Source organism: Mytilus trossulus, chromosome 5 (genome assembly GCF_036588685.1).
Source record: "Mytilus trossulus isolate FHL-02 chromosome 5, PNRI_Mtr1.1.1.hap1, whole genome shotgun sequence".
In the NCBI taxonomy this organism is placed as follows: domain Eukaryota; kingdom Metazoa; phylum Mollusca; class Bivalvia; order Mytilida; family Mytilidae; genus Mytilus; species Mytilus trossulus.
In genome coordinates, this window is record NC_086377.1 from 61,362,109 (window position 1) to 61,375,987 (window position 13,879).

Below are 13,879 nucleotides of genomic sequence, written 5' to 3' on the forward strand. Positions count from 1 at the left end.
AGCTGTAATACTACAAGTATTGTATAAACTTTACATTGACCAATGAACTATGAAAATGAGGTCAAGGTCATATGGACCCATCCAAATAAACATCTATACCATGCATTTGTTAAATCATACATTGAATATAGTTGACCTATTGCTTATAATAGGGTCAACTTCCGTATACAAATACAGGATTCAAGACTGATTTGTGATTTTTTTAACAGCAATGTGTATAAGTTTTATAACATCTGGTTGCAGCAAACTAATGAAGTAATAAGCACGGTAAAAGTAATGCCATCCAATTTTACAACTTGATCTGTGTTTTGTGGTAATAAGCATTGTGTTTAAAACATTTGGTTGAGGCAGACTCAAGTTAGAGAATGGCCATGTACGAACAAGGGTAACACTTATGTCACAGGTGCCTGTAGCAGAGGCAGATTCAAAAGGTATAACAGTTTTGCAGCAGTGACAGTGTAAAACTTTGTCTGGCATTCTCTTTCTTTGGTCACAGACTAGTAAAAAATGATAACACATTTTCTGTTTTCAATTTTTATAGTTTCACATCAAATACATTAAATTCATCAACAATTTAATAAAAATATGAAAACAAATATAAATATCTGGAACCAAATCTACAACTCTGCATGATTTAAAAATATTAACACTACCAGCAATGAATTAGGAAGTCCTCACTCAAAATAGGAAACATTATAATGACACATTATACAAAGCTACAACTTGAACTTTCATAATATTCACACACAAAACTATTCAACAAACATAAGTTAATCAAATTTTACCACATCTACATATATGCCAAGCAAACTACACATTTAATCTTTATTTAGATAGTTAGGCACACCAATTTAATTCCTTGTTCAACGGACCCGCCTGCACCTATTTTTTTCAAAACAGATTTTTATTTATTTTATTTTTTTTTATCAAAAATTTTCAAATCGCATGCTAACCCCAAATTTTGGAGTCCAAAAATCTGTAGAATAAGAAATTAAATTGGTGTGCACTTAGTTTAGTTATTTTGGCGGGTTGAGAAAAAAATTGTGTTTTTGTGTATATTCTATTTCATGATTTTGCAAAAATCTGTAAAGTTGGACAAACATTTTGGAAATGGAACACTTTTCCTATATAAAAAAAAAATTGTATCCCATGAATAATAATGAATCTACATGTACAGTATATGCCAAAAATTATCTGATGTAAAAATGTAATCCTATTTTTTTTTTACTTCCCTCTCAAATCATGCAGAAGAAATGTACACGAAACCCATACATAAACAATCATTAATTTATCAATTTATAAAACATATAAAATAACATAACATCACTTATTCTGATGTTTAAGTAAATGTACACGAAACCCATACATAAACAATCATTAAATCATCAATTTATAAAACATATAAAATAACATAACATCACTTATTCTGACCATTTTCTATTCATTTCAGACAAACTCAGCTTCAAACTTTCATAAAATGGCCTTTATCTAGTGGCAGATCCAGGGGAAGGGTTCCGGGGGTTGGGAACCCCCTTTTTTGGACGATCAATGCATTTGAATGGGAACATATAGTTGGACCCCTTTTTAAAATGGCTGGATCCGCCCCTGTTATCTGACAGGTCACATGATACATATTGCATTTTGATTGATTGATTTGATTGACGATATGTTTCAACTATTTCATTCTAGTCTTGAATACTGTAAATTCAGAAATTATTGCATGCATTTATTATTGCGATTTTGTCATTTTAGACTTAAATGCGATTTTAATTTTTACGATTTTGAGAAAAATCCTGTTAAATTCATAGAAAATATTTCAAAATGCGAGTTCAAATTATTGCGTTTACAACTCAGTCGCATTTTTTGCAATAATAAAAACCTCGCATTAATTTCTGAATTTACAGTATTTAACATCTGAAACTCAAACTCAAAGAATAATTGAAAGATTTTTGAATGAGACTCATCAACAAAACTAATTCCCGAATTTCTTCCACAAATGAAAAACATTCAGTCCTTCAAACCTACTTGTTACATGTAAATACCTTAAGAAAACAACAATTGTATATGCATTTTAGATCAGGACTAAGAGATAAAGTTTACAAGTCATACATTTATCTACAAATGCCCATGCTTTTCAAAAAATATTTTTTCTCCAAATAACCCCTTATTTTGCCAATGAAACCATAAGGATTAGTTACTGATCAACGCATTGGTGATCCTTTTTAAAAAGTTGAATTAAAAGTTATATAATAAGAAAATAAAAACCTAAATTACTAAAATAAATATGAATAACATATATATTATAAGGACAAACCTCTTCAAAATCATAAAAACATACAATGCTTCCATATATCAATAATGCTAAATTGTAACTGTATCTAAAAATTGTGTTCATTTATTGTCTAAAAGTCTGCTATACAAGCAAGATTTCATACTGATAACAAAAGATGAAGTTTGAAAAAATTACCTGAAAAAATTATACACAATGAACGATAATACTATCCGTGAACACATTACTTATTTATCAATCAACCATTTCATGATAATTCAAAATTCAGCTTTTAAACTATATTTTATAAATATTTTAAACCAATCTAAGCACTTTGAACAATTGTAACAAGAAAACTATTAAAGTTATAAATAGAAGGTATTCCCCAGTTTACAACTGGTTTTGATTTGGCCTCAATCTAAAATTATACAAGAGGTTCCTTTGGGGATAGTCTGTCACTGTTTCACAGTTTGTAACTATTCTTTGTTTCTTGGCCTGTGTCACATGATCACTTAGTGATAAGTTTCGTTGTCTGAAAAAGATAACATTCCATTACATTGTGAATAAAAAATTCTTGATTTTTTTTTTGGAAATTAGAATTCTTCACGTGCTTGACCAAATTATCTCCCCTTTGCACATAAAATGGTATAATATTTGATTGTTAGGGCTGGTCCAGAAAATACTATGTCCCCCCCAGGGAAGACAATTTTTTTAAATATTATGTGGGTGGTTGTATTTGAAATACCAAAATGCAAAGGGAGTGCTGTTCTAATTTAATTTTATTTCTGTGGGTGGTGGGGTTTAAAAAAAAGTGCCGTCCCTGGGGGGGACATACACTGTAGTATTTTCTGGAACAGCCCTTATTAATACTACTAATAACAAACATACATAAACAATTTAAATGTGGGGAAGGATAAGGCATACCCGTAGCCAGGGGGGGTTCGGGGGGTTTGGACGAACCCCCCCTTGAAAACAAATAAGCACTGTTAAAGTCGATGTTCTGTTCGAATTGTGACTGTTAAAGTCGAGTTTGTGAGTCAAACGAACCCCCCTTTGGAAATTCCTGGCTACGGGCCTGTAAGGTGCCATATAAAATGAATTAAAAAAAATAACATTCTTTCAGTTGAACATGGCCATTTATAGAATCCTGTTCCTTCCCTTTCTACACCAACACCTGAACACCTACATAAAGATGCCTCACTTATAGTCGCCGTCACGTAAAATTGGCACCATGATTTTTGTCAAAATTTTCTTAAATATCGACCGTTTTTACTCGAGATCATGTTTTTTAATTAGCGGAATAAAAATCTAATCCAAATATATACTACTGTCCTACCTTTTATTGTGTTTGCACTGTATAATCCTTACCTTCACATTTTTTCAAGATTGTTTTCATTGTAAAACCGCCATCTTGGTTTCTATGAGGATCCCTTACTACATAACATTAGTTACTCTCCGGTAATATCATTGTTACTGATGATACGATTTCCCGCGCTTTTTGCTTAAAGATGACGCAGAGCTCCGAGGGACACAAGAAAATTGAGAGCACGTGGACTCCACGGCAACACTTCTGGTAATAACAATGTCGGATTCCACCATACAAAATAATCTTGGATTTTGTGAAGGTCAGGATTAAACTGTGTAATCACAATAAAAGGTAGGATAGTAGTATATATTTGGATTGGATTTTTATTCCGCTAATTGAAAAACATGATCTCCTAGTAAACGCGGTCGATATTTAAGAAAATTTTGACAAAAATCATGGTGCCAATTTTACGTGACGGCGACTATAAGGGTTTACATGTTGCGTTAATACAAAAATATCAATGTTATACATATACTTAGATATTTTTTAAATATAGTAATATTTACATTGGATTTTAAGATTATAAACAAATATGGGCAAAATATATATTATACGAAACCAATAAATAGAAATTGTAAAAAAAAATAAAAAAAAAAAATAACATATTTCTTTGATGATGCAAATCTAAACTTAGATTTTAAGAAAAAGTTTAAGTACATGTAGTATATCTTTGATTTAGTTTAATGCAGTTTATATTTGATCTGGGTTAACCAGTTATAAAAATATTTGTCGATTTTAGTAACGATTCTATTTCTCGTTATAAGTAGTTTTACATAAAATCAGAAACAATTACTGAAGAAGCTTCAATTTTTTGTTCAGCTAAATGATCTATAGTATCATTAGTCGTATTCTAACAAGAAATAAAATTTGTTAATGATGCAGTTCCCGAAGGTAAGTTAGATTTGATAAGCCAGTCCAAAAAATTGTATTTAAAATGAAATTCAAACAAAAACTGCATCAGCTTTAAACATAAACTAATAAAACTTTAAACGAAAGTCAATGACATAATTAATGTTCACTAAAACAAATGTGTTTAGAAAAAGACATTTTAAGGTATTGTATGGTAAATCTATGTATCAAGGGATATGGAGAATTGCAGTTTTCATTGACATTTCACCCCATCCTCTTTTTCATTTTAGTTTTCTTACAATTCTCTAAAAGCTCTTCGAGGTTCATCTTCTTGTATACAGGAATATGGTGATGTAAACGGTAAACAATTCTCTTCTGAGGACTTTCTGCAAAAACTCTGAAATTAAAAAAGGCAACATCCAAGTATATATGAATGCAATTTAAGAGACACAAATCATGCATTCACCTTAACCACAGATCCAACACCATATGCATGACACTTACTGCTAGGACTATAACAAGCCTACTATTTCAATACTTTGTGAACCTCATTTTCATGTAAGATAAAAAAAAAAAAAAAAATCAATTTCTGAGTAAATATTGATAGGTAACCACATAGCCTGCATTCAAACAGCTAAGTTTCTCTAACACTTTTCATCTTATTGGAGTATTGGTTATTTTCTTTTGTTACCTTGGATGTAAGAAAAACAATTATTCCCCTTTCCCCAAATATTTTGAGTGGGTAAGCCTGTCTATGAATTAATTTGATCAACAACATTCCCTGAAAAATTCACAAAACAAGTTGTTGGCCCTACAGTGACCATGGAGGATAAAATATTAAATTGTATTGCAATAAAATATATCCTTCTTGATGTTGGACTCACCATGGCCAAAAATGACGAGTCCCTGGACTCGCCTTCAAAAATCCTTAGCAAGAACCCTGTGAGAGGTGTCTCTTTGGCAATCATACCACATCTTTTTATATTCTTACAGAATATCTAAATGATTGACAGTTACAACTTACTCTCAGTCTGGTTCTTCTGTAATTATTATCATTTTGTTGATTGTTTCCATGGTTACCATTTTCTGAAGAATAAAAATTGACATAAAAATATGAATGAAGGAGTAAGATTATTAATTATGGGAAAAAAAGATGAAAATATGTCCAATTATAAAAGCTTTCATTTGATCTCTTAATGTTCATCAATCAATAAGCCATTTCTCTCAAATTACAAGGTACATTACAAAGTTAAAAGCAAATCATTAATGTAAAATAATAAATTGATTTATCTGCTTGTTTTCATATGTTAAGGTTTGTGAGCATTCCTAATGAAGGTAAACAAGAAAATAAACTTGGATGCACATATTACCAATGTTATTTCAAGTAATCAGGCGGAGCTAGGTTTTAATTTGCATAAGGACAGTCTATTTGAAGATTTGTGTGATAAGGATGATTGCCGTTATAATTATTACTGATTTCTAATCACCTATCAGTGTCATCAAAGGAATTTACAAAAGAATTACTGGACACTTCATTGATGAGTTTATCCTAATACACCTATCTATAGATGGACTGGTTTATCATGAGCTAACCAGTTAAACTCCGCCCAGTCAAATGAAATAAATCGAGTAATACATATAATGTATTCAGTTTGATTCTAATTTCCAATTTGTAAGAATCTTTTTTTAATTGTAAATTTCAGCAGGTAACATTCAGAATTTAGTACTACATGCTCATGCTTTAATTGTGAAATGTCTCAATGTGTCTGTGGACTTTCTGAATTTTCTGGCAAGATTAAATCTAATATTTAATTTTTTTAAAAAGTCATTTTGTTTTATTAGGCAGAGCATACAAACTTAATGATTATCCTAGAATATTTATTACCAATGAAATCATTTCATTTACAAGTTTATACCAAGTACATTTTGTATGTTTGGTTCGGCACAGATGACAGAAGAAACAGCTTACAGAAAACATTTGGTTAGGCAAACTTGTCATGTATTTTCCTTACCTAATTCTCTTATGCATTGATGATATTCATCTTCAGCTATTTTGACCTTTAACTTGACCCACTTTGCCTGACATGATTTGAGCAAACTTTTAGTAACAAGTCCCTGCTGAAATTTATTCAACAAATGTCCGTGGGAATATTTTTCCCACAAGTCTTTGGCGCCATCTACAGAATTACAAAGTAAAGAAAATCTAATACTTCCGTTTGATATATCATGCATTGAGCGGCCATGTTCACATAACATTTTAAGAGTATTCATAACTTCCATAGATTCCCTTAAAATTTCGTTAGTTTGTGACAATTCTTTTTTAAATTGTTCAAAAGCAGCCGGAGTTGTGTCCCTTCTTCGAATGGCGAGGTATGCTGTCTTTGACATGATGAGAATCTGTTCTTCCACTTCCTGACATGAGCAGAGAGGTTTTTTCTTGTTGGGGAGTGGCCCCATGTCTTCACAATCTACATTAATACTTAATTCTCCTGTTCAAAGAAAAAAATAATTCAGTTTTAATTTGTTAAACAAACAACAGCTTTTTGAAAATTGTAATTTTTATTTTTCAATTTACAGTTAAAAGTTTATCATTTTGAAACAGCCTCTCATGGTATGTGTTGATATCTCCTCCTACCCTATATATTTCACAGGGCTCACACAGCTTCAGAACCATTGGGAGAAATGAATTCTCTTTAAATACAATGTATGGACTTCATAGAGAGAAGTGGTGCTAGTACGGTGATACATGTACATCCCTAAATAGTGAAATATTGATTATTTGTGCGCGGGGATGTCTGACATGTCATGATGTGCGGTAAAAGTAAGATATTACATGTACAATGTACAAGTATGTTGCTATTGTTACTTAATTTTTCATTTGAATTTTTTTTTATGTAGTGTAGTGTACAATACCCATATTGACATTGATAAATGTTGTTTGTATGTTTTTCTGGCTGTCCAATAAATGATATAATCATTAATAAAACCCTAGAATTGGAAGTGCAATTTAATGCACCTTCAGTGATATTGTTTGCCTTAAATTAGTGGAGAATAAAGGCTTTTTCCCCTGGAGAAGAATTCCAATTTGAAAAAAAATGGCTTAAAATTATTCTCAAAAAGAAAACTTTTTTTTCCCAAACAGTGCAGTCTCAGTAGTAATTGTACATGAATACAAACTAAAAAAATCCCTGATTTAAACATTTTTTCTTGCCTAAAATGACAACATGTATATGTGCACATTTGAGGGTGTCTTTATGTATCATCAATGACAAAATGGGGTCTTATTTTAAAGAAGGGTTTGACTCTTGAAAATGGGTCTGCAAATTGAAGTTTCAGTCAAATTTATGGTTTATTTTAAATTTCCCAATTTGATGAAAAGGACGCATATTTTCCCAATATAAAAGGGTAGAGGTAGTTTGAAAAAAGCCAACAATATCACTGACCTTTTAAGATTTAAATAATTACATGTCAGTAGTTATTTTCTGACAGTTCATGGTCAGTTTTGACTTGTAGAATTTCCTCAATAAGATCATTATCATGAATACATTTTTTCAAACAAATTAATGCATTATTTTGATTTTAATTACAAGTTCTACTAATACAAATGTACCTGGAACTCTTTTACGCTTTTGTCTTTTTTTGGACGGAGGTTTTGGAATGTCTTCCAATAGGTCAGCTAAATAACCTTGTAAAGTTTTATGTAAAGATCGTACAAATTCATAGAAAGCTCGATCAGACCTTCTAACCAAATTGTTTAATAATTCCTCATTCATAGCTTCTCTTGTATTTTTCTCCTTTATACGACTGACGTCTGCAGTGGTCAAAACTCTGTTTGCGATGAGGTCATTAAATATGTCATCAGGAATCATACTTTCGACTAGCGTGTCTCTATTTGACTGCAACTTTGATTTGTGTTCCTTACTCATCACTTTGTCTACTGAAAAACAAAATGGCAAATTGTTGTACATGTGTATATATTGAAACAGTGATAATATAAAATATCGTTGATCATCTCAACGAGATTGATTTTCTTGCTTCAGCTGGGACTGCCAAAGCTGGAAAGGCAATCGAGTTGAGATGACCAATGATAATCTGTTTAATTTTATATCACTATTTTACCTATGACGATGTTGTCAATTTCTTAATCAACGCCACGTGAATGCTTTAGTTTCTAGCAATAATTTTCCTTCTCAAGCAATTAGCATGATATTAAAAATCACAAAAAAAGATCGAAGGAAAAATGCACAAAATAGCGATAAAAAGTCTTTATAGCTGATGTATGTTATAATTGGTTTTACTCATTGTTGAAGTCTGTAGGTGGCTAATTATAATTGCTTACTCGCGATTCATATAGTTGTGTCATTTGCAATCATACAACATTTCCTCATTTTTAAATCAACACTAAAGAACATTTGCATATTGGCTCTGTATGCATAATATTATGAATGTCAAATTTTTGACAATTTTGTCATTCGAATTCAAATACAATGCTTGTCTTCTGTTAAAAGCAATTTTGACAAACCCATAAGTTATACTAAAAATAGCCTTCATGTTAAATCAGGATTCACAAGCCCACAAACCAAGGCATGCACATTGTAAAATTGCTTTTGAGCCTTTAAAAATTATTAATACTTGACCTTATATACATTTAGTTATTAGCCAATATAAATAATCTAACAGTAACTTAATTTTTTGGTATTATAAAAATAAAGCCTTGAAGTTGTGTCTGTGGATATTGAGGTTTAGCTTGCAAACTAAAAATCATTATTTGTATCTTTTGTAATTATCTAGTCCAAATAATTATGACGTCTTGTAAGGCTATTTTATTTTTTTCTGGGAAGAAGGCGTTCCAGAAAAAAATTAGATACATGTATAGCCATGCAAGCATCATACAAGCTATCATGCTTATACAAAATTAAAATGTATCATACATATCTTTTTGCAATAAAATTTGTACAACAATGAACAAAGCTTACAATTTTTGGAATCTTTGTCTTCATCTGACTCTGAATCTTCACAACCACTTTCATCTCTTTTTGAAGATGATGTTTCCGCAGAACGACGACTTGACAAGTTTTTCAATCTTTCTCGCTGTTCGTTCAACATGGATGACAACCCACTGGATTCTGCAAGTCTATTTTTATCTAATGATCCTGGACTTGGACTACTGGACATGTATCCAGAACTGAGACTGGTAGTCGAGGATCCTTTTAATGATTTAACAGATTTACTTAACTCCTTGTACTGCTTTTCAAGTCGAAATCTTTCAGCATTTTTTTTCGCAAGCTTTTCCTTTTCTTTTTCCAATTGTCTTATTTTTTCAATTAAATGACTATCATCTTGAGCTTCTTCACAGTTATCCGAATCGGCATCAGAATTATCAGCCATTTTGTACATTAAATAATTGAATACACTTTGTCTATTTATCCATTTTTCTTCTGGGCTCTGACTTGTGTCAGATTCCCCACTGCTGTCTAATTTTACAGGAGTACAGTGTGGATTGAACATAAATAATGATATGTACAACTTTGTAAAATTCAGGTTCCAATCACAATTAATTTCTTCTTTGTTTTAGTTTGAAATGTTCATCAATTATTCAACAGGTCAACACTGACAAAAGTACAAAGAATTAATCAAAATTAAGAATCCAATCACAATAAGCTGTTTCTTTGTGTTAGTTTGTTATGTACATGAGTTCAATAGGTCAAAAGTACAAAGAATAATTGTTATTCAAGCAATGTAAACTGATAAATTTTCCTCCAAAGCTTAAAGTTCACTTTTATCCATACATTTGTGTACATGTGTCCTTTGGAACTTGTTTTGTGTATTCAGTTATACCTTTGTAAACACTTTCTAGGATTATAAACTTGTCCTAACATGTTGAAATCAATGGCCGTGATAAGATATCTACCTACAACTATTTACACAATAGGTATTTAGTACCTAGGTAACATAAATTAGCCCTGCCCACCTTTTCATGCTCCATCACGGACACATTTTTTTACCCTTTTTAAATCATTTCTGGTCATCGCAATACGAAAATCAATTGCATTTTCTAATTGGAAGGGTCATAACCTTGGTAGCATGTTGTTTTTGTGTTATATATAGTGTGTTTTGTACATTTACAGCCATAAATAAGTTCAGATTTTGATTTGGCCGCCCAAACAATGTTGGCGGAAGTGAGCCTCTATTTGATGTGAAATGTACTTTTTAATCTTCTAAATAGAAGAGCTCATAGATACAGAATTTGCCACGCCCACTTTTTCAGTTTTTTTAAATTTGAATATGACACATTTGATTACCGTGGAATTTAAATAGAATAAATTTAATAATTATAAAGAAAATATGTGACTGATTTTATTACAAAAACCGGCAACATCTTTCGCAATAAAAAAAAATCGTTCATTAAAAATCATAAAAAAAAATATATATATAGTGTAGCCTTGGTGTGGCTAACATGCTATATCATTACTTAAGATTTCCCCATTATATTTCATTTCATTTAAAACAACATTTTTTTTTCAAAAAAACATTGTGGGGTTATTTCTGTATTTTTGTTGTGAATCATTTTTCATTTTCTCGCAAGATAAACACAAATATTATTTTTTGTTTATAAATTTACGATATATTTCAATAAAACTAAATTGTAATTGTTTATATTCTGTGTTCAGTCATCACGAGAAAACAAAAACAACTGCAAACTAAACTACGGCCAAATAACAAATATTCGCTAGATAATTCTTCGACTTTTAACGCTTTGTTGATAAAATTACAACCATAAATGTCTCAGTCAAATCATATATTTGAAAAAAAATGTTTTGATATGAAATATATAGCAAGTAAATACAGATCATGGGTGACGTATACTTTAAACCAGGTATTATATATGATCATAGGTCTATATGATTGTCATTACTATTTAATATTTGATTATAAAAAATAGTGTAACAAATTAATGTGTTCTTTATCATGCACTTTTTAATTTAAACATAAAATACCTCATCATATTTAAATGAAGCTCTAATAGAGAGGAACAGGCCCCTTCTCCCTAAATCCGCCTCTGAAAGCATACTCATTATTGCATAACAAATTCCTCTCCAGAATCACTCAGGCCAGTAGCCAGGAATTTCCATAAGGGGGGGAGGGTTGGACTCGTGAACTCGACTTTAACAGTCACAATTTGAACAGAACGTTGACTTTGACAGTGCTTGTTTTGGGGTTTCAAGGGGAAGGCTCGTCCGAACACCCCGAACCCAGCTGGCTACGGGTATGTCACTCGTGACAAATCTGTCACAAGGGCTCGGTTTATTGAACAATTTTCATACGACCGCAAAATTTGAAAAAAAATCGTCGTATATTGCTATCACGTTGGCGTCGTCGTCTGCGTCGTTGTCGTCGTCGTCGTCCGAATACTTTTAGTTTTCGCACTCTAACTTTAGTAAAAGTGAATAGAAATCTGTGAAATTTTAACACAAGGTTTATGACCACAAAAGGAAGGTTGGTATTGATTTTGGGAGTTTTGGTCCATCATTTTAGGAATAAGGGGCCAAAAAGGGCCCAAATAAGCATTTTCTTGGTTTTCGCACTATAACTTTTGTTTAAGTTAATAAAAATCTATGAAATTTTGACACAAGGTTTATGACCACAAAAGAAAGGTTGGGATTGATTTCGGGAGTTTTGGTTTCAACAGTTTAGGAATTAGGGGCCAAAAATGGGCCCAAATAAGCATTATTCTTGGTTTTCGCACAATAACTTTAGTTTAAGTACACAGAAATCAATGAAATGTAAACACAATGTTTATGACGACAAAAGGAAGGTTGGTATTGATTTTGGGAGTTTAGGTCCCAACAGTTTAGGAATTAGGGTCCAAAAAGGGACCCAAATAAGCATTTTTCTTGGTTTTCGCACCATAACATTAGTTTAAGTAAATAGAAATCTATGAAATTTAAACACACGGTTTATGACCATGTAAGGAAGGTTGGTATTAATTTTTGGAGTTTTGGTCCCAACAGTTTAGGAATAAGGGGCCCAAAGGGTCCAAAATTAAACTTTGTTTGATTTCATCAAAATTGAATAATTGGGGTTCTTTGATATGCCGAATCTAACTGTGTATGTAGATTCTTAACTTTTGGTCCCGTTTTCAAATTGGTCTACATTAAGGTCCAAAGGGTCCAAAATTAAACTTAGTTTGATTTTGACAAAAAATGAATCGGTTAGGTTCTTTGATATGCTGAATCTAAAAATGTACTTAGATTCTTGATTATTGGCCCACTTTTCAAGTTCGTCCAAAATTCAGGGTCCAAAATTAAAATTTGTTTGATTTCATCAAAAATTGGATAAATGGGGTTCTTTGATATGCCAAATCTAACTGTGTATGTAGATTCTTCATTTTTGGTCTTGTTTTCAAATTGGTCTACATTAAAGTCCAGAGGGTCCAAAATTAAACTTAGTTTGATTTTAACAAAAATTGAAATCTTGGGGTTCTCTGATATGCTGAATCCAAACATGTACTTAGATTTTTGATTATGGGCCCAGTTTTCAAGTTAGTCAAAATCAGGATCTAAAATTATTATATTTAGTATTGTGCAATAGCAAGTCTTTTCAATTGCACAGTATTGCACAATGGCAAGAAATAGCTAATTGCACAATATTGTGAAATAGCAATTTTTTTTAATTAGAGTTATCTTTCTTTGTCCAGAATAGTAAGCAAGAAATATCTAATTGCAAGCTTTTTTTTTAATTGGAGTTATCTTTCTTTGTCAAGAATCAACTTAAATCTTTGTTATATACAATATACAATGTATATTCACTTTTTACTACCAACTGATAAATTAAAATAATCTTTACCATTCAGTGATAACAAGCAGTTTTTTACATCTTAATATTTTATGATGTATTTAAATGAGTAGTTATTGTTGCAAACTCCATTAGAAATTTTAATTGAGATTAGTTTTGGAATAAGGGAAAGGGGGATGTGATTAAAAAAATTTGGTTCAATTTTCTCATTTGAAATTTCATAAATAAAAAGAAAATTTCTTCAAACATTTTTTTGAGAGGATTAATATTCAACAGCATAGTGAATTGCTCTAAGAGAAAACAAAAATTTTAAGTTCATTAGAACACATTCATTCTGTGTCAGAAACCTATGCTGTGTCAACTATTTAATCACAATCCAAATTTAGAGCTGAATCCAGCTTCAATGTTGTGTCCATACTTGCCCCAACTGTTCAGGGTTCAACCTCTGCGGTCGTATAAAGCTACGCCCTGCGGAGCATCTGGTTTTTCATGGTCTCGAGCCTTTTTGGTTTATCAAAATAAACTGTGAAGGCAGGGCTGAAAAACGAAACCGTACTTCTAAACATCATCGAATACATTTTTGAACGATATTATGTCAA

The 13,879-nt window shown here is 31.4% G+C and overlaps 1 protein-coding gene across 1 annotated transcript; it reads right to left on the reverse strand.

Moving 5' to 3' along the window:
• Positions 1-532: 532 nt before the first annotated feature.
• LOC134719013 (uncharacterized) lies at positions 533-10,686 on the reverse strand. The gene is made up of 6 exons (XM_063581920.1): positions 9,461-10,686; positions 8,095-8,421; positions 6,497-6,973; positions 5,509-5,570; positions 4,784-4,881; positions 533-2,801 (listed from the first exon to the last, which is right to left on the reverse strand). The coding sequence occupies exons 1-6, from the start codon at positions 9,990-9,992 to the stop codon at positions 2,660-2,662; spliced, it is 1,638 nt and encodes a 545-aa protein (XP_063437990.1). The 5' UTR covers positions 9,993-10,686; the 3' UTR covers positions 533-2,659.
• Between the last annotated feature and the right edge of the window lie 3,193 nt (positions 10,687-13,879).